The 19,735-nt window shown below is 40.0% G+C and overlaps 4 protein-coding genes across 5 annotated transcripts; 3 read left to right on the top strand and 1 right to left on the bottom strand.

Moving 5' to 3' along the window:
- The first annotated feature begins 818 nt into the window (after positions 1-818).
- Positions 819-3,972, top strand: LOC134193554 (N-glycosylase/DNA lyase-like). The gene is made up of 5 exons (XM_062662379.1): positions 819-1,144; positions 1,882-2,387; positions 2,449-2,498; positions 2,555-2,617; positions 3,865-3,972. Exons 1-5 carry the CDS (start codon positions 819-821, stop codon positions 3,964-3,966), a joined length of 1,047 nt encoding a protein of 348 aa, XP_062518363.1. The 3' UTR covers positions 3,967-3,972.
- LOC134193553 (1-phosphatidylinositol 4,5-bisphosphate phosphodiesterase eta-2-like) lies at positions 3,900-14,648 on the top strand. 2 transcript variants are annotated; one of them, XM_062662378.1, is made up of 25 exons: positions 3,900-3,968; positions 6,760-6,912; positions 6,970-7,170; positions 7,229-7,267; positions 7,340-7,470; positions 7,732-7,844; positions 8,074-8,143; positions 8,203-8,293; positions 8,498-8,615; positions 8,696-8,781; positions 8,835-8,955; positions 9,018-9,103; positions 9,223-9,305; positions 9,366-9,452; positions 9,744-9,929; positions 10,045-10,164; positions 10,224-10,536; positions 10,606-10,713; positions 10,766-10,836; positions 10,898-10,948; positions 11,010-11,094; positions 11,239-11,385; positions 11,475-11,566; positions 13,671-13,724; positions 13,794-14,648. In XM_062662378.1, the coding sequence occupies exons 2-25, from the start codon at positions 6,780-6,782 to the stop codon at positions 14,220-14,222; spliced, it is 3,015 nt and encodes a 1,004-aa protein (XP_062518362.1). In that variant the 5' UTR covers positions 3,900-3,968; positions 6,760-6,779; the 3' UTR covers positions 14,223-14,648. The 2 variants fall into 2 exon arrangements, with proteins under 2 accessions (XP_062518362.1, XP_062518361.1); XM_062662377.1 differs by lacking the exon at positions 3,900-3,968 and adding an exon at positions 6,133-6,254.
- LOC134193555 (D-beta-hydroxybutyrate dehydrogenase-like) lies at positions 4,007-6,135 on the bottom strand. Its single transcript, XM_062662380.1, has 7 exons — positions 5,831-6,135; positions 5,254-5,376; positions 5,081-5,184; positions 4,941-5,013; positions 4,534-4,595; positions 4,303-4,356; positions 4,007-4,232 (listed from the first exon to the last, which is right to left on the bottom strand). Exons 1-7 carry the CDS (start codon positions 6,102-6,104, stop codon positions 4,140-4,142), a joined length of 783 nt encoding a protein of 260 aa, XP_062518364.1. The 5' UTR covers positions 6,105-6,135; the 3' UTR covers positions 4,007-4,139.
- Positions 14,649-14,848: 200 nt separating the features above from the next.
- LOC134193889 (uncharacterized) lies at positions 14,849-19,144 on the top strand. Its single transcript, XM_062662740.1, has 19 exons — positions 14,849-15,007; positions 15,082-15,270; positions 15,340-15,633; positions 15,715-15,858; positions 15,926-16,069; positions 16,134-16,261; positions 16,347-16,419; positions 16,481-16,609; positions 16,666-16,818; positions 16,889-17,038; positions 17,117-17,193; positions 17,265-17,382; positions 17,447-17,575; positions 17,628-17,786; positions 17,850-17,996; positions 18,059-18,188; positions 18,259-18,479; positions 18,559-18,677; positions 18,743-19,144. Exons 1-19 carry the CDS (start codon positions 14,884-14,886, stop codon positions 18,959-18,961), a joined length of 2,847 nt encoding a protein of 948 aa, XP_062518724.1. The 5' UTR covers positions 14,849-14,883; the 3' UTR covers positions 18,962-19,144.
- The last annotated feature ends 591 nt before the right edge of the window (positions 19,145-19,735 follow it).

Here is a 19,735-nt window from a genome sequence, read left to right on the forward strand (position 1 = left end):
CCACGTCTTTCCAACTAGTAATTAGATGATGGTTCAGCTGACAGCCGATAATTACTGGAAACATTCTTCTCTCTGTTGTCGACGAGAAATCACTTGTTGGAAGGCTTACAACAATCAATGGACAGACTTTACGATAGTATGGTATTGTTCTTGGTATAGGGCGTTTAGTTAGCTACGAATTCACGCAAACTGCGCGCTAACCTCTGCATAATTAATTATTTCGACCTGCCGTGCCATCGCCTCGATCTCTTCCCGCAATCCTTGAATTTAATTTGCTGATCTAGCCTAGGAAACGAAGCAAGCTACGTTCGGCAATGTATCACAAACAGGCTCGATCCAGCTGCTTCTATCTAATCAAGATGTCTACAAAACTTGAGCACTGCGAGAGCCGTTTCTTTTACTTTGTTTTGCGTTTGATGAAAAGAGACTCCAAGCACAAAGCACAACAGTCCGGATCCATTGTGTAACTAACAATCAACTTGCGTGAGGTTGATTACACGTTTACGTTAATGTAATTATCTGCCACCACTACTTTTGTGCAATTTCACCAAACCCTTTCCCGCCGGTAGATATCAAGAAGGGGAGGGGTTTGGCTACACGAGATATATGTCATAAGGTACCCTGTAGTCCAGACCACTGCAAACGCGTCTTAATGGGTGCCCGTACATGTATGCTCTTCTAGACAATATACTATACAGTACTGAAATGCTTAGACATGTACATGCTAATACTTGCTTTATTTACGGAATTATCTAGACAAATGAATTTGTGATAAGGCGCTATTTTGGACATGTATGGAGCTCCGAGGCTGCCTGCGGATGTCTTGGTGGCAATTTCCTTGCCGTAAAACTCAGCTCTGGCTGGATGTAACGCTTTCTTGTGGTCAATCATTTCGGTGGCGTCAAGATGCAGGTAGTGGTGAATGGAGAAGTTGCCTTCCAGGAAGTCTATGTGTGTGGAGGCTCAAACAAACTGTTGACGCTGTTTTATACAAACTGGAATCACCGAGTGAGAAAGAGAGTATTCTTTTAGAAGAGTCAGCTCGACAAACATTGTTTGATTATTTTAATTTTGATGTGGATTTGGAGTCTCTCTACACGGAATGGCAACGAGCAGACAGGAATTTTGCGGAACAATCAGCAAGGTGCACAGCACAGCCATTTAGATCAGTGACTTATTTACAAACTTGGACTTATTAGTTAGTACACAGGTGTGAAGTGGTGTGTGTGTGTGTGTGTGTGTGTGTGTGTGTGTGTCTGTGTGGTGCGATAGCTCAGTTGGTTAGAGTCATCTTATGGAATGTTTACATCCGGGACCTTAAAGGGTCACAAGTTCAAGTCACAGTGATGGCGAGCTATGGCATCATTTCCTTAAGCAAGAAACTAACACACATTTGCTTCTCTCGACTCAGGAGTATAAATGAGTACCTGGTCATTGACTGGGGTCCTAAGCGGCCATCGGCTGTGACGTGACATCAGCCACTGGGGTCCTGGTGAGACTTTGGGTGCTCACACCACAGTTGGCTTCACAAGTCGGTGCTCCTGCGAGTGCCTGGCCCGGCTCCAGGAGTTTGCTAGTGCAGGCCCAGAGTTCCCTGAGTAGCGCACAGGGCCCAGCTTAACAGCTGGGGGCGTGACCTCTGAGAGGTAGCTCCTGACATTTAGGATTTTTTAGGTGTGTGTGTGTGTGTGTGTGTGTGTGTGTGTGTGTGTGTGTGTGTGTGTGTGTGTGTGTGTGTGTGTGTGTGTGTGTGTGTAATCAGTAGCATACAGGATGATAATGTAATAAAAGAGACAAAGACATTGCAGAATTTTGTTGTAAGAGTTGATACATACCATACGTTACTCTATCAAAATATGAAGAAATTCCATGTTGTGCTAGATTGAAAGGAGTTAGAATGCTTCGTCAAGATCCTACCGAAACTCTTTTCTCATTTATTTGTTCATCTAATAACAATATTGAACGAATCAGTGGCATGGTGGAGAAACTGTGTGTAACATATGGAGAATACATTCTGGAGTTTGACGGAAGACAATATTATACCTTCCCTGTTCCACACGTCTTAGCAGCAGAGGGTGTTGAGGACAAACTTCGGAAGCTTGGGTTTGGCTACCGAGCAAAGTATATTCATCAGACAGCGAAAGTATTGGCATCCAAACCAGATGGGTGGTTAGATGAACTCAGAAAGGCACCTTACAGAGAGGCACATGCAGAGCTTTTAACTCTACCAGGTGTTGGAGCAAAGGTTGCTGACTGTATCTGCTTGATGTCACTTGACAAAATGGATGCCATTCCTGTGGATACCCACATGTGGCAGATTGCAGCCAGAGACTACAAACTGAAAGTGACAAACAAGTCACTTACCACAAAAGTGTACAACGAAATAGGTGAAGAATGGAGTCAAGACTTGCAGTAAAAGTTAATTTATTTTTGCATTTGTTCCTCTAGGAGATCATTTCCGGAAGCTCTTTGGCCAGTACGCTGGCTGGGCTCATTCTGTATGATTATTGGCTATCAAATAGTTTGGCTGATTTCATCCAGCAATTCTGTTTAGGTACTGTTCAGTGCTGACTTCAAGAAATTTCAATCCATCCAAGTGGAAAGAAACAAAATTGAGGTTTGTCAAGTGTTCCTTACAAAATACATTGGTACAGCAGAGCATCTTGTCATTAGTTAAAACAGGACCAAAGCCTGCCATCAAAACAATATTGGAAAATTAACGTAAAAATGGCAGTCATACAAGGACACATAGCAACTATTTTGTTGCCGAGCGTAGTGAGGCTTCTAATCCGGGTCACACAACAGAAATAGGCGTAGTCCTATATGGGTCTCCGTCGAGCTTCTGGCATGTGTGTGTGTGTGTGTGTGTGTGTGTGTGTGTGTGTGTGTGTGTGTGTGTGTGTGTGTGTGTGTGTGTGTGTGTACACAAATCTCAAATTTCTCCCCACAACCACGTTTCATGATAGGACTTACCCGAAAAAAATCGTTTTTGTGTCCGACTACAGATGAGTCTAAGAACAATTCGTGCAAGTGACCAAACCACGAAGAAAACGCTTCATCAAGTTCCGTCGCCCCATCCTTTTGTATTGTAGCTAGGGATTGTGTGTACTTGACAACCAAGAAACACCTTCAGGAGTTGAATGCCACCTATAGTCACTTATTCACACATCCAGTACTACAGTACAATCAATCCTTTACTACACTGTGCTGCATCTAACACTGTTGATAGTCAATGTTTGCTGATATCAATTTCTATGTCAGTAAATACCATACCACTGTTGTTACAATGGAACTGAGTGCATACCTAGACTGTACATTTCAATTGTCTTGATCACGATCGCAAAACGACGACTACCTATACCAGGCCTATATACGTAATCTAAACTACTAGGAAGTTTGCATGTTTACTTCCATGACAGGGTTTCAAAAAATCTAGCTAGGACTCCGCAGATGGTCGTTGGACGTGTTACTCATGAACGCGAGGCGCCTATGGATACCATACAACTAGTACCTAAACATTTGAATAGAAAGTCTGAATAAATATGATATGATATGATATGATATATTTCTGTCGCACCTAGACAAAACAGGAAGACCTTTAAACCACCAACAGAAGGCCATAATCAAATACTGGTTGACCATAATATGGTAGCATTGTCTATCTTATAAGTACTACCCCAGACACCAGCAATTGTGTTACCAAGAATGTTGTCAACAGATAGATGAATCATTCTTGGGGTGGTGCTGGAGATCAAGTGGTCAAGTGATTTTATTACATACTTTACTCATCAAAACACAATATATCATGTGGCCATCACATATCTGTATGACATAAAGTCAACGAGTGTTTCTTCTATGTTACAGAGTAATGTCCATGTAGAGGACAGTCCTGTGCATCAAGAAGAGGTTGAAGCTAATTTAGTCACAAGCAAATCGGCAGCTGCCAAAAGAAAAAGAATCATCTAGTGGTAAAGTCAAATATTGGGTGTTTCGTCATTTATGCACATTTTGTTTGACCAACTATTTGATTTCAATTAATAACTTGAATATACATAGTGCACATGGAGTATACAGTCAGACTACAATTAATTGTAGACCACTACAATACATGCACGTATCGAATCAAAGTTATAATTTTGTTATCTCACTGTCCATCCCCCATCTATACTGAGAGATGCCCCGGTAATATTCCTTGCAGATTCTGAGCACAGAAATGCCACGAGATCACCAATCTGTAATACATGTGTCAAACTAACGGGCTGCTTGCAGTTCATGATAAAATGCAATAAATACAATAAATACCTGCTCTCCTGTTACCATTTCTAGTTGTGGTTGCTTTTCAGATATGAGTGTCACCTAACAGGCAATGCGACATGTGTAACTTGTTGTTTCCTTGTATCCAGGCCAGTACTTGATGACATGCACTCAGATCTATAGCAATGTTTCCACTTCACTTATCCCACCATGTCACAAATAGAGGCCTGGATATGAGGTTAGCGCAATAGGTAATGATTTTTCTGAATATGTGCATACTCTAGCTGCCTCCAGAGATGTGTTGTTTGCTTGAGCAATTGTCTGAATTTGTTTCTCAACAACTGCAAGAAAATTCATGTTGAAAAGAACCCATTTTCTAACAGACCACGTGTAATATTATGTTCATATTTCAATCCAGATTCAGGACCAAGTGGGAGGTGTAGTAGATTGCGTATGTAGTGAAATATAAACTTTAATGACCCACATACAATGCCATTTAAAAGGTGCAAAAGTGTATGTCAACAACTACTATAAATCAACTTTCACATTTTGCAAAGGAATCAGCATGAGCTGTGGAATATTATTACTTTATGGATGGAATTTTGGCATTGATCAACTTTAATTCGTATGAATCTAGATTGAAGTAATATTAATATTAATATTACAGACAGTAAGCGATTACAGACGTGGAGTCAAAACCCAGCCTGGACAAACAGCATTGCATGTGATCCCAGAGTTGACGGTTTCTAATGCTACACTCTACAATGAACACAAACTGTGCAAGTCTGCATCAAATTCTCGTCCTTACATATTGCAGGTGGCTTACTTTTGTCAGTCCTATGATGCCATGTTTACTAGCTACATACGCAGATTTATATGGCGAGGCTACCAAGCCATGTGCACTTGAGATATTTATTATTCTACCCCAACCTGAACAAGAACACAATTGGTTATGTCAGTGTAGACACTTCAATTGCATTATAATACATTTGTGTTAACCTTTGGCTCGCATTTTGGTCAAAGCTAGTCGAATAGTATGGAATGATGCTGATAAATTCACTGCAATTATATGGTCCCACTTACTTGTTGGGAATGTCTCTATTGTATCCACATGCTGCACACCTGTTACCAAACATAAGAACATAACTTTATGGTTTTTACAACCAGACTTACACACATGGCTGCAGAATCAGGCAGGCCACTCGAGGCAAGACATTATCCACCGCCATATGCAGCTGTACAGGCCAGGCCATCTGAGCTATGCATGGTCTCTGTAGCCAGCCTGTCCTCTTTCGTCATACTTCCGGCGGGGGGGGACAGGAGCTAGGAGACAGGAGCTAGGAGACAGGAGCTAGGAGACAGGAGCTAGGAGACAGCGTAGCTACAGATCTGGGAGACAGTTCAATGGTTTCATCAGAACACGAAATTGGGACACTGGTTCACACGCTGCTTTAATTGGCTCGTAGCTTCAAGCAACGTCAGTTCCACATATGTGCGCATATTACCTCAGTCAGACTAATATTCGTTCCCTCCGCGCACCGAAGGACTGGGGTACGAGGCTAATCACCATTTTTACCTGCATTGTTGACCAATATGTCGATTCCGCTCGGGTACTTCTCTTGCACAGAAGTAAACATGGACTCTATTTCTGCTAGGTCAGCAAGATTGGCCTCTAAATGTTCAACTTGTGCACAAGAATTTGACTGAATTTCTGTTTTGAGCTTCTCAATCGTTTTCTTGTCTCCATAACCATTGAGAAATATAGCATATCCATTTCTCGCCAGTACCTTTGCAATTCCAAGACCAATTCCACTCGTAGAGCCTGTAACCAGAGCAGCTTTGTGAGCCATTTATCACATCCGGGACAGATACATTAGCGGAAATGCCTACACGAGCTTACTGACTTGCGAGTTTCTGTAGCTGTGAACAACACGGAATGGAAGGCGTAGTGAAACGACTGGCATCTGCAAAGAAGGGGAAGAAATTTTCATTTTCCAACGGTTAGGCATAGTATTTAGTCAGCTACTAGACTTGAACGCTAGGGCCTGTGGTAATTATACGTTTGGTACGTTCGCAGATGGTACGTAGTTTATGCATGTGCACGGTACACCGGACGACGGGCAGCGTAAACGTACGCAGGATGATTGCTACTGTTTTCGTTGTCCATCCAAGCAACAGTTAGTGTTCAACTATTTGCTCACATACCCATCACAAGCATGGGTGTGACATCACACCCCATTTCTGTTGTAATCGTACAACTTCTTTCCTGTGTATACATGTGCTTGCTTGAAATTGATTCTCCATCTAATTGGAGCATACCCGTAAATAGTTATCGTAACAAATGCTCGAGAACGTGGGGACCGCCCATTTCCTCACCTTCGTGTGTACTTTCACGTCGATTGCTTCATGTTAGTTGTTACATAGAACGGTACTGCGGGTGTAGGGAAACAATTAGAACCGGATGCGTAATTGGGTGATGACTTACATGTATGTGTGTATACATAGTTGAGGAGTGCTTGGCACTTATGAGAGATGGCACTGAAATGCAGAAACTTCGGTCAGGAAAGAAAAGCTCATACAAACGGACATTTTTTCTTGATCTGGAAGCAAACAGAATTCGATGGGAGCCTTCGTCCAAGTCAATCGACAAATCAAGAAGTCAGTTTGTAAATACTTAACTGATATTGCTCATTATCTGATCATACATTTGATTAGTATTGATAGAGTCTATTAGTGAGGTCAGAGAAGGTCATCAAAGCGACGTTTTTCGTCAGAGACGAGGCCTTTACAACCAAGAGTGCTGCTTGTCGATTATCTATGGAAGCGACTTTAAGCAGGTTGATTTGGTGGCTCCAACAGAACTTACCGCATCTCAATGGATTGTGGGCTTACGGAGTCTCATAAAGAAGGCGACTGGTCAGTTATGAGAGTGACGGAATTTAGTTTTGTGTGACAGTATGTTTTATATTGTTAGGTGGGGATCAGTTGCACAAACGGCAAAATGCTCGTGACCAATATCCAATTGTTTGTTGTATTGTGTATGGTTTAGTGAGTGTTGTATTAGTCTGTCCTTGACTGGATTTTAACTGGTTGAGGGAGACATTTGAAGCTGCTGATAAAAATGGTGATGGTACACTTAGCTTAGAAGAGATTTTGCGACTTATGAACAAACTGAATGTTGGTCTTGCTACATCTCAAGTGCGACGTTTGTTTTCGGTTGGTAGCTTGTTTGTCCTTCATTTTTTGATGTGATGATGATGTACATTGCTTACGTGTTCTACATGTTTATAATTCTGCCTTTTGGCTTATTCATCTGTTTCTTTTACATTCTTGTGAGCTTATGAGTGTACTGTACTGTTGCTTATTCATGTGCTTGTTGTCTTACCATTGATATTCATCTGTCCCTAGTTTTGTGTTCTTATCTATGTTGTCTTTCTATCTGTTTTTACATGTTATGGATCGGACTTTGCTGCTTAGGTCAGTGACACAGACTCTGAAGGTGATAGTGCTAACGCACTTGATTTTGAAGAATTTCAAAAATTCTACAAAACTGTTTCAACAAGAAGTGAACTCTACTACCTCATGATGCGGTAATAATTCAAGGATTTATATATATATATATATATATATATATATATATATATATATAGTCAGTTGCATGCACAGCTTATAAGTTAATTAATAGGAATAGCAACGCGTAAAATTGTCACACATTAGCTGAAGAAAGTTCCTGCATTGCATATGATGCTTGTCTTTGTCTGGTTGTGTATGTATTAAAAGTTTGAAAGTTTAGTGTGTCATACTCATTGGAGTGATTAGGTATTCAACATCTGATGAAGAGCATTTGACAATAGATGATCTTAAGACTTTTCTTGAAACTGAACAAATGGTTAGCAGTCCTTTTAATTAATATGACTTGTCTGTGCTATAAATGTCATTCCTTGTTAGATGTGTGTTGGTAGGAGTGAGTGCCAAGAAATCATTAAGAAGTACGAGCCAACAAGTGAAGGCCAGGCAGAAGGGTGGCTTGGAATAGATGGTATATAATTGTGTAGAAATTGTGAAGTAAATGTTTGTGAATGGCATGATCTACAACTTGCTCTATTTTCAAAATGAGTCAATGTACTTAGGGTTAACGTGCAAATGTGCTTGTGTGTGTGTGTGTGTGTGTGTGTGTGTGTGTGTGTGTGTGTGTGTGTGTGTGTGTGTGTGTGTGTGTGTGTGTATGCTTGATTTTGTGTAGGTTTTACTCAATACTTGGTCGGACCTGAAGGAGATATATTTGATCCTAAATTTGAGACTGTTCATCAGGACATGGATCAACCATTGTCTCACTATTTCATCAACTCATCACACAACACGTAATGATTGTTTGTGTTTACACATTGTGTGTACCAAAGGATGTAAGAGCTGTATGCTCAACTATGTTGACTGTGTTCAGATATTTGACTGGCGATCAGCTGAAGTCTAACTCAAGCGTTGACATTTACATCAAAGCACTCAAGTTGGGGTGCAGATGTGTAGAAGGTAAGTCTTTTGTGGTATAAGTGTTTCATATTTACACTTGGTGTGTTTGTTAGTTGATTGCTGGGATGGACGTGATGGAGAGCCAGTTGTGTATCATGGCTACACGTTGACATCAAAAGTGAAATTTTATGACGTAGTAGTTGTAATCAATCGCTATGCTTTTGTGACCAGTCCGTAAGTTTTCATGAACAAATCTTGACACCAAGGGTGATGTGTTTAAATAGCTATGTCTGTAGATACCCTGTCATACTGTCAATTGAGAACCATTGCTCTGTGGCTCAGCAGTTGAAGATGGCCCAATACATGCAACAAGTTTTTCAAGGCAAGTCGTCACATAAGCATGCAATCATTACCGTATGCACCTGCGCACTATAAACAGTTGACTAGAATACATAATAGCGAGACTGCCAACATTGGGTCAAGTACATAGTCAATTTGTAGATAAATTGCTCATGAGAAAGATTGACATAGAAATGAGCCATCTTCCATCACCAGAACAATTGAAAGGGAAGATCTTGATTAAGGTAACAATATGTTGTTTGGTGTCCACTGGTTGGAATGTTGACTTTGTCATGTTGACTCAGAACCAGAAATTAGAAGATGAAGATGTTGATGAGGGCTGGGTAACAGATGAAGATGAGGCAGATGAAATTGATGAAGAACACAAAAAGGTTGGTCTCTCTGTATGTGTTGGGTTGTGTGTGTGTGTGTGTGTGTGTGTGTGTGTGTGTGTGTGTGTGTGTGTGTGTGTGTTTTGTGTGTGTGTGTGTGTGTGTGTGTGTGTGTGTGTGTGTGTGTGTGTGGTGTGTGTGTGGTGTGGTGTGGTGTGTGTGTGTGTGTGTGTGTGTGTGTGTGTGTGTGTGTGTGTGTGTGTGTGTGTGTGTGTGTGTGTGTGTGTGGTGTCATGTAATAATATTGTCATGTATGTTCTGTTAAATTTGTTATCATTTTGTACATCACAGCCTTGTCAGTCAAGTGAACGTGCATGGAGCGACCCTCCTGCAGGAGTTGTGCCTATTCAAGAATCGGCATCAGTCAAGCTGAGCAGTGCTGCCAGTGATTCCAACTTGCTTTCTAATAATAAGAAGCCTCCTGTAAGGCAAACCAGTTTTGTATCAGCTACAATGCCAAAGCTCAGACAAAATCAGGTAATAAGAGGCAATTAAGAACTCGGTGTGTGTTTTTGTTCTTGTATTTTACTAAGAATTTAAAGTAAATCCAGTCAGTTGTTTTATTGACTAAATGTTTATATTTAATATGCAGCAGTCTAAAACATCTTCTTCAACTCATAAAAGGAATCACAGTCTTCCTCATGTAGGAACAGTTGAGCCTTCTGAAAAGATTAAGATGGATTCAAGACATCGCTCACGCAGCTTAAGACCGGTGAGATGTTTCCTGCATTTTGTGCTTTGCTTTATTCATTCAACTTGTGTTGGATGTAGGAAGATGAATTGCAAGATGTTATTGATCTTCAGCCAAAGAAGAAGATGAAATTGGCACGTGCTCTTTCTCAGCTTGTTGTCTACACCAAATCTGTTCGATTTCGTGGATTTTGTGACACTCAAGTCAACGTAAAATGGTGGGAAATGTCATCATTTAGTGAAACTAAGGCTCACAAATGCATCATTTCACATCGAGCATCACGCTTTGTACGACACAATCACAAACAGTTGAGTCGAGTATATCCAGCTGCATATCGTGTTGATTCAAGCAACTTTAATCCACAAGAAATGTGGAATTGTGGCTGCCAACTGGGTACAATCTTCTTTCCCAAATTGCAACAATTCACTAATGTCTGATAATATGATGGTTTATCTAATGTAGTGGCTTTGAACTACCAGAAAGAAGGGAAAATGGTGCAGTTGAATAGAGCACGATTTCGCATGAATGGCAACTGTGGCTACGTTCTAAAACCAGCTGCCCTGAGAGATGGTTTGTAGTCTAAGGCATAATTTGATATTTTCTAATCATTGTTTTCAAACAGAGAAATTAATCTTGAACCCACTTGCAAAGGGTCCTTTGCAGAATGTTAAACCAATGGTACTGACGCTCAAGGTTTGTTAATTGTTCTAGCTGTATGACTATCGTAGTTTGTTTAACGTTATTGTGATATTAGATTATATCAGGACAACAGCTCCCAAAGCCTAAAGGTGTTGAGAAGGGAGAGGTGCATTGTAATGGTTTAGATGTATGGTATCTAGGTACCACTGTGGTGTTATTGGCTGTAGATCATTGACCCGTACGTCAAGGTTGAGATTGCTGGCCTACCAGCCGACTGTTCTGAGTGTCGCACAAAAGTTGTTGATGATAACGGTGAGTGGTGACTGACTTTATATGAGGCATACATAATATTTCTTGTAGTTGCATGTCAATAATAGAGATTAGTTACAGAAGACTAAACTTGTATATATCATGGATGTTTGTCATTGGTTTATGTTTGTCATTGGATTCAACTAGGTTTTAACCCAACCTGGAACCAGACTTTCTCCTTCAACATTATCATGTCAGAAATGGCACTAATAAGGTTTGTTGTAATGGACAAAGACGTGGTTTCCGATGACTACATTGGTCAAGCAACTTTCCCAATCAATAGCCTTCAAGAAGGTATAGATAGTGTATTCTTTGTGTGGTTGCATGTATCTGTGCGGTGATGTGTTCTTAATTAATTAACTGACTGTTGCTTGCAATTCCAGGCTATCGGCACATTCACTTAGAAGGAGAGGGAATTGAGATGTCAACCTTGTTTGTGCACGTCATAAAGCATTGGTCGGCTCAAGGATTTGAGGTAACTATTGTTACAGTGCTAGAACAGCACTACAGGTGCTTAATTATAGATTGGAATTACAGACTAAAACACCACACAATGTGTGAATTTATATGCTTGCGTTACGTGTAGGCAGATATTATTGCATTGTGGTGCATGTTCAAGTCAATCAGTGCTCGAATTAAGGTTTCAACGTTGTCTGGACATATTCTCACGTAGCCAGCCCCTCCCTTTTGATATCAAAAGTGGGAGGGGCTAGCTATGTGAGACTAAAATTTTAAATTGATTGGACTTCACAGCTAGAATTAGTTCAAACATATTTTCCATCGTAACTAACTTACTCAGGAGCATCAAAACCTGATTTGTTTGGTATAACGCGCATTAATAAAAAAGGCAGTCAAATTTAACATGATGAGTGCAAAAGATCAGTGTCACCATGCCTTATGATATCCATAAACAGTCAACAGCTACATGAGCACAAAGTTCAGTAAGGTATCACAAAAGCTGAGGCAATTTTTTGCCATTCTTGAAAGACACAACATTGGAAATAGTTTCTGCATTTTTAGAACAACATTAGACAAGACATTTCAAAGCAGTCCTGCCATAGGTAGACCAATTCTGGTCTATAAACAGTACTAAGTATCCACAAGTCAACAGAGTTTGAGACTAAAATGGTCTCCCACAGATTGTTTTTCATGACTTGTGATTTAAGTCTGTGGATTAAGCGACATTAGAAATTTTCTATAACGAGATGCCTAAGACAAAATGTATTAAGCTAAATTAATTAATAGTAAAGCAGAAGTTGAGTCATGTTCTGTACTGATTATAAGCACTTATATTCACTGTTAATTGACTATTAATTAGCCTTAAAGCAGCTTGTACTAATTGTTGTATCAGAGAGTAAATCAGTTACTACTTAGGCTTTTACTGACACTAAATTGTACAGGTTTATGTACAACGTACAAAACTAGTGCTTGTCAACAGTTCCCACCCAAACTTCCCAATCCTCAATAGGGTTCCTAGCACATGAGTTAATTAGGAAGGTATGACTATACAGCTACTAGAGGAAGTAGCCAATTAGCAAGGTCACTAAACGGTCCACCGCTGTGACATCAACTCACAGTCCTCATTGTTTCGCGGGCTGTTGGTTGGTATTCCTGACTCTTCTTCCCGTTCTGTGTCGTCTTGATAGCCTTTACGTGTACATAACCTCATTCTATTGTAATGTGACTTCTAATGGACAGTTTTGGGATATCACTTAACATCTGTGTGTGGTAAACAATTACAGCTGCATCATTACTGACTTCGGGAGCAAAGTCAGCCCGAACAGAGAGTAGCCTCTGTAAATCTCTAGGATACTGTACATACTATAAAATTGAAAAGCGACAGAAGATTGAAGTTCACAGCAGACAAGTTAGGACATAGTTGGAGAACGCCGTGCATATCATTACTAGAGCACATGACTCAGGAATCCGTTTTACAAGACTGGTCGGGGTATACTACGTAGCTACTAGTAACTCATGTGTATCTCTTCTGACTAACCCATATACGAGAAACACTAATCTTACAAGGAACCTTTTGATGTAGAGATGAAACACGTCGATTACAGTTGGCCGCACCTGTGGCGTAGTAATTATAATTCAATTATCAAATGAAGAGCGACGATCACTGGGTAATAGACATTGGAAACATGCGGCAAAACGAATAGACGCTCATTGTGCAGCTAGCTGTAGTGGAAAATGATAAATCAAACCTTGAGAGCAAGACATTAGAGCTCCTTTACGGCATGTCTACAGTTGTGTTTCTAAAGTTTGACATCTTGTCCAAACGTTCTTCTTCGAGATCGGACAAACAACAAGTGTTCGGAAATGTCCGCTGTCGGACCGCTATTTCGAGCACTGCAATAATGTAAAAGCTTATGGGATATTTGTGTACAAGTGGATAACTGAAATATTAAGATAAATGACAAAAATATCAGTGAATACTTACAATATAAACAATATCAGATATTAGTCATTTGCTCAAACAGTTGTTGGAGTTCGTAGTTTATGAACGGCTATACGTACTTGTATGTACTGTGGTAATTGTTTGTGTGTCGTTACACAGAGTTTGTGTTTGATTGCAGCACGAGAGGCACTCTTTCTTCCAAAGAATCGTACGCAAGATCAGGAAAAGTAGAGTAAGTAGTCTTTGTTGTAGTCAGACTGCATACATATTTGTGTATAGCTGTTCTCTTTCCTTTCAACAGTCACCCGGGTCAGGTGAAGTAGCAACGAAAGTAAATGATGTTTTATTGCTTCGGCGTCGTAATATCGGCAGCAAATGGCTTCATCAAAGTTCACCAGCAAAACCAACCATTGTAGTGGCTTCAGCGGCAAGAGATGGCACTGAAGCTATCGAAGAAGCTGATGATGTAAACAAAATTACAGAATCACATGAAAATGAGGCAGATGATGCACTCTTGCAATTGAAAGAGAACGGTCACTTTCAGCCGTTGCTGCATGAGCTGGTTCAGGACAGCATCGATTCTGTGTTTACCAGTGGCGCGTCTAGTGGTACAGACCGTGAAGTCAGTCCTTCATCTGTTGACGTTGAGGTGCACTTTTCAGATGAAGGTAAAGGTGACTCGGCAGCGTCATTGTCCCCCAACTCGATAGAAATGAAAGCAGATTGGTAAGACTTATGATTTTATATGAATTTCCTATGCAAGAAATTTGAAAAGCAGACTGTTTACTTACTATTCACGTACACATTGAATATATGCGTTTAGTTTTAATAGATGTGACTTTTAGCATCATTGACTTTAGACATGCACATGTATTCTTACTTTGTGACGTTGTTTTAGTTTTGTTTTTGTGCTTGTCAAGTAGAGATGTTTTGTGTAGCAGCAGTTGATATGAACTTTGCGTAGCCTTTTGACACTCACATATGTTTTTCCTTTATATGAATTAATGTAAGTGTAGAGATGTACTAAAGTAGGTTGTCACTGGAATTGCTGTTTGGTGCAGCTGAGAATCTCAGAACATACTAATTAACTCACAACTAAATTTGACAAAATTGAATTAATTGATACAATCAATTGACAAAATTTTGGCTATCAGAAGTTGCCTGCAAAATTTCTGCAAGCTCATGCATATCGTGTTGTTACTATATGTAAGTATACTTAGATGCTTGTGAATGCATGCAGTTTACAGAGGTACATTCCCCAGGGGAATTCGAAATTAGGTGTTTATATCCTGATCATGTACTTTCGGTCTTGTGACACAGTGATGCAATACACTCACCCACATTCAGTGTACAGTCCCTAAGTTGTTGCCAGCAGATGCTAGAGCGCTAGCATGCAAGCGTCGTGGATGCGTCTTTGTTACGTTTGTCAAGTATTGAAGTTAGGTCTAGCGCTGGCTGTCGTTGTAACGGTGCACACTGGCAGTTGTACAAAATCTGTATTGAAACGCAGTAGCGGTGAGTATCATGACGAATTGTCAGTTTGGCAAGCAGGCACAGCACGTGATGATCCATGTTGTATATCTACCTAGCAATTCCTTCCGCTACATGGAGTGAATGGACAATCAGTTCCACTTGTACTGCAAGCTGTGGAAGAGGTTATCTCATGCGCAAGCGACTGTGCAAGGAGCACTTATCACGCTCGGGTGAAAGTCTATGCGTGGGTTCTGACCAAGAAATATCTAGAGTTCCGTGCAATGTGCAACCCTGTCCAGGCGCTGGTATGAGACAGACAATCACTTTGGTAGCTCCACATATGCATGTTTGCATGTCTTTCATTGATTGAACAGCTGCAGGTCATTTGACTATCAGTCTGCAGCCTAGTGTTATGTCTGTGTGGCAAAGCTATCCTGCAACATTTCACTGTGCTGCTACCTCGGAAGAAACGACTACTATGCTTGAGTTCTCTATCAACGGAAAAGATATAAACACAATGTCCAACGTCAGCATCACCTGTTGGACATCAACCAACTGCTCACTGTTAATTCACAGAGTTACTGCTGGCAAGGACAATGGCACAATCAGCTGCTGCATGAACAGCCGAGTTGGCAAAACTTGTAAAACTGCACAGTTGATCATTCAAGGTCAGTTTTTTAATTAAACTGTTTCTGTCTGAGTTTTGGGTTTATACCATCAGCTTAATGACTATATATATATATATACAGCTGGAAGATTTTCAGTCAGTGTAAGCAGTGAGATTCTAGTAGGATCTCGTGTCTATCCACTAATAACCAAGATTCCTTCCAACAGTCCTGTGAAAACTGTTGTTGTAGAGCTGACTATTAGAAACATGAAAGTAATGCAACTAAGTAAGAATCAATCTGTCGCAAGTTTAATTACATTGCTTCTGATGTATTCCTTAAATTGTGCTCTTAGATGGATCTGTTCCTGCACAAGGCAAATATGAATGGAATGTCAAGCAACTACCTGAAGGTGCTCAATTTGATGTGCTCTATCGACTGAGAGTTTGGGACAAGCAGACAAAAGTGGAGGCCTTTTCGAATACATTCAAATTTAAACGTGAGATCTTTCGATATTTATCGTTGTAGAGATTCTTGTCTGATGTCTTAATGCTCTTTGTCAGGTAATAAAATTCATATTACTGCACCACTTGATGACAAAGGCCAACTTATTGCACCACCAAAGGTGCACATGGGGGTAACATCTTGGTATTCATATAACTACTCAAAAGAAAATGTGTTTATGCAGAAGGTAGATATATTTTGTTCAGCACTGCATAGTCTTATTTTTCCATGCTGTTGTTTTCCTTGTCTTTGCTGTGCATGTACATATGTAGCTGACAGTGTCACTGGTCACACTGAATGGCACAATTGCAAGCAACATTGGAACATTTGCTGTGCATCAGCAGTGTATGCAATTTCTAAATAGAAATGTGGACAAGGCATGCATGGTGACATCTTTCTGCTTTAGATTTGCCTTTAGTGGCAAGCTGGGTTCCTGGAATACCAAAAAAATTACTGTCTGATGTATATCGTCTTTATGCTAAAGATGATGGGCAGACAGGTGCTGAAGGATTGAGTGAACCTTTCAGAATTGCAAGTGTGACACTTCACTCTCAAATTAATATTGAAGTTACAATAAAGTTGTTTCTATAGGTGGATCTCTGTATATTGTTGTGCCTAGTCACGTCACATTTGGGACAGTTGTTAGTGTATTTGGAAAAGTTGAGCCCAGAGAGCTTTCTGAAAAGATTTACTATCACATTGTTGAGCCAGATGACTGTAACTCTGAAGTAGTGGATGTAACAAGTAAATGAAGTCAACAACCTGAACAAAAAGAGAGAAACTGTAAACTCGTTATTTCACTGTGTTTTAATAGATGAAATACAAAACTGGCCACATGCCACATGGAAACTTTCTCTGTCTGCACTTCATCATGTGAAAGTTGGACAGCAATATCGTCTTAGAGCCACTTCATTGTGTCCATCGTATTTATACACATGTTCTGCAAACACAGTTGTCTTTGATGGTAAGAAAGTGAATTGCGAAAACAGCCTACTTGCTTTATATCTTTTTTGGAGACAACCATTGTTTATTCTGTTTTCAGCTGGGACACTGTCAGTTTCAGTTGGCAAGGGAGGAGATGTGGTCTACTTGGATGAGTCATATCCCATTACATTTCACGTGAGCACACAAGCATTTAAGCAATGTAACGGTTTTGTGTATTGTTTAGCCTTTCAATTGATTTCCTACAGGTGCCCCACAATTTGGTGTTGGTGAAACGAGTATCAGTCAAAATTTACTGTCATACCATGTACGGTGTCTCTGAAACATGGACGATAGCTTCTGGTGTTCCTAAAGAAATGAGAACTAGTGAATATTACTTGTGTTGGCAGACAGCAAAGTTGTCAATGAAATATGTTATTGTTATATTTAGTTTGGTGGCATGTTGGTCATGAAGGAGTCGACAGACCTTGGCATTCTGTATCTGTTAATCGCGTTTGTTATGTTTCTGTGTATGATACAGATGGCATTGCAGCTGCAGGCACCTCTCAAAATGTTACAGGTAATGCTTTCTACAATGTTATTTGCATAACGTTAACAAAGAGTTATTCTAGTGGTCAAGAGTTGTGTTGTCGTGAAGCCCAACATTAGGACTGGTTTACCAATGGAAATTGGTGTTCAATTTCGAGCCAACCAGGACTTGTCTGGAGTGTCTGCTCAGCTAGTTGATCAGTCAAACACATCAAATATTCTGCATGACTATCCATCTTCAGGTGAAAGTTAGCAATCTACTGTTTTCTATGTGTTTGTTCTCATTTTGTTTATATCACTTACAGAAATTACGATTGGAAGCAACATGATGACAATGCAGAATGCACGAGTGCCTGCTGTGAATGGTAAACCAGTAACTGGTCCATATCTGATGCGAGTGTTCCATCCAAAAGATGAAATAACTGCTTTTTCAGATTCATTTACGTTTTATGGTAGCTATTTTAACGTAAAGTGCAACGTGTGTGTGGTTCTTTATTGTGTGTTCTCTATACAGGATGGCCAATACAAGTGAAAATTTATGGCAAACAAGGAGATGCACATACCAGTTTGTTACTGATGTTGGAGGTTGTTCAAATCACATTCAGTGTTCCTGAGCAATTTGTCAATCTAGTTGGCTCTATTGAGTATGCTTTCTGTGCAACAACACCTCTTATCACATTCTCATATGTAAATCTGTACTGTATGTTTGATCAGATATAATGTGTACTTGAGAAATGCTACCAATGACTTCACTATTTTCTCTACCAAGGCTGAGTTTGCCTCAGGCAAATATTTCACTGGTAGAAACTTTACTGTCATGTGGACCGTTGGAGAGACTGCTGATGGCGGTGAGATATCTTTGGGCCAATATGTAGTGGTTGTGAAGGATGCTATACACAATGGAGGTTCATTTCTAGCTGAAGGGCATAGTCAAGGTATTGTTAATAATGGAATTTTGCGTTTTTAATTAATTAATGGTCTTAAATTAATTTGTTATATATTACATTGTAACAGAATTAAATATTGATACTCCTGTACAAGTTAGGCCAGTTGCTGGTGAGTCAGTATGGCAGCAACAAACAATGAAATATGAAAGATCCAATGAAAAGCAACCCGTGTTGCATAATTCACAAGTATGACTCTGTTTAGCTTATGTTTTCATTGCTTATAGCTGTATTTATGAAATTCGATGCTGTAGGGTTCTAGCAATGATAAGTTGAGTGGAGGAGTTACAGCAGGCATCGTCGTTGTTGTCATTCTTGTTGTGACTGTTTGTATTTTGCTGGTGATCGTTGCAGTGAAATCTCACTATGACAGCACCTCAACGAGGACGCCAATCCTTAGCACTAGGAAAGAACGTAGCCGTTTGTTTTATGGATATCAAACATTAGGAGAAATACCACAAGAAAAAAACTAAAATTTAAGATAATGATATAATGGACGCTTGCTATTAGATCTGCTCTCATTTGATTGATATTCTATAGACCTAGCTGCGAGTAGCTACAGTGACTTCTGTATAATTGACGTATTACTATATGTCATTTGAATTTATCTGCATTTTGTATAGCACAAGTAACCGAACAATCAACTAAAAATTTCAGTAATACTCCCATGCACTTCATTAATTAACTTCATTACTATAGTCAGTAGTAACGTGGACAACTACGTTGTAAAGCTGTGATCTTAACTGAAACAACTGCATACACATTAGCGTTTCACTGATTGATGGGTCCCGTTTGCACTAGCTGTACGATTTCAAGTGAATACATCAATCTATTCATTGCATGGTAAGCGTACTCATGCATGCACCATATCCATAGTATACACCCACAGCTGGAGCTTTCGGTTCTGCTGTCAGTGCTCTAGATGCGCGTACACGAAGTATAAAAAAAGTTGGTTGAAACAGGAAACAGAAATTCGAATCGACCGTTGAAGCTCTAAATCCACTGACGTAAGTGCCTTAACAAATGCTACATTTAGATAGTTTCTTGGCTACTAAAACCCACTAACAGAATGAGAGAATACATTTACTAAACTCTCTAGATGAATGAGAGGGAATTTGTTGTGCATGTCTCCGATTCTATGTCGCAAATACATTCGTTGACGTAATATATAGATATTCAAATGCAAGGTAGATCCCCTGTAGGTAAATCCTACGCGTCACAAGACTGAGGACTGATGTTACGCAATT

The sequence above is a fragment of the Corticium candelabrum genome, chromosome 18, assembly GCF_963422355.1.
Source record: "Corticium candelabrum chromosome 18, ooCorCand1.1, whole genome shotgun sequence".
Taxonomy (NCBI): domain Eukaryota; kingdom Metazoa; phylum Porifera; class Homoscleromorpha; order Homosclerophorida; family Plakinidae; genus Corticium; species Corticium candelabrum.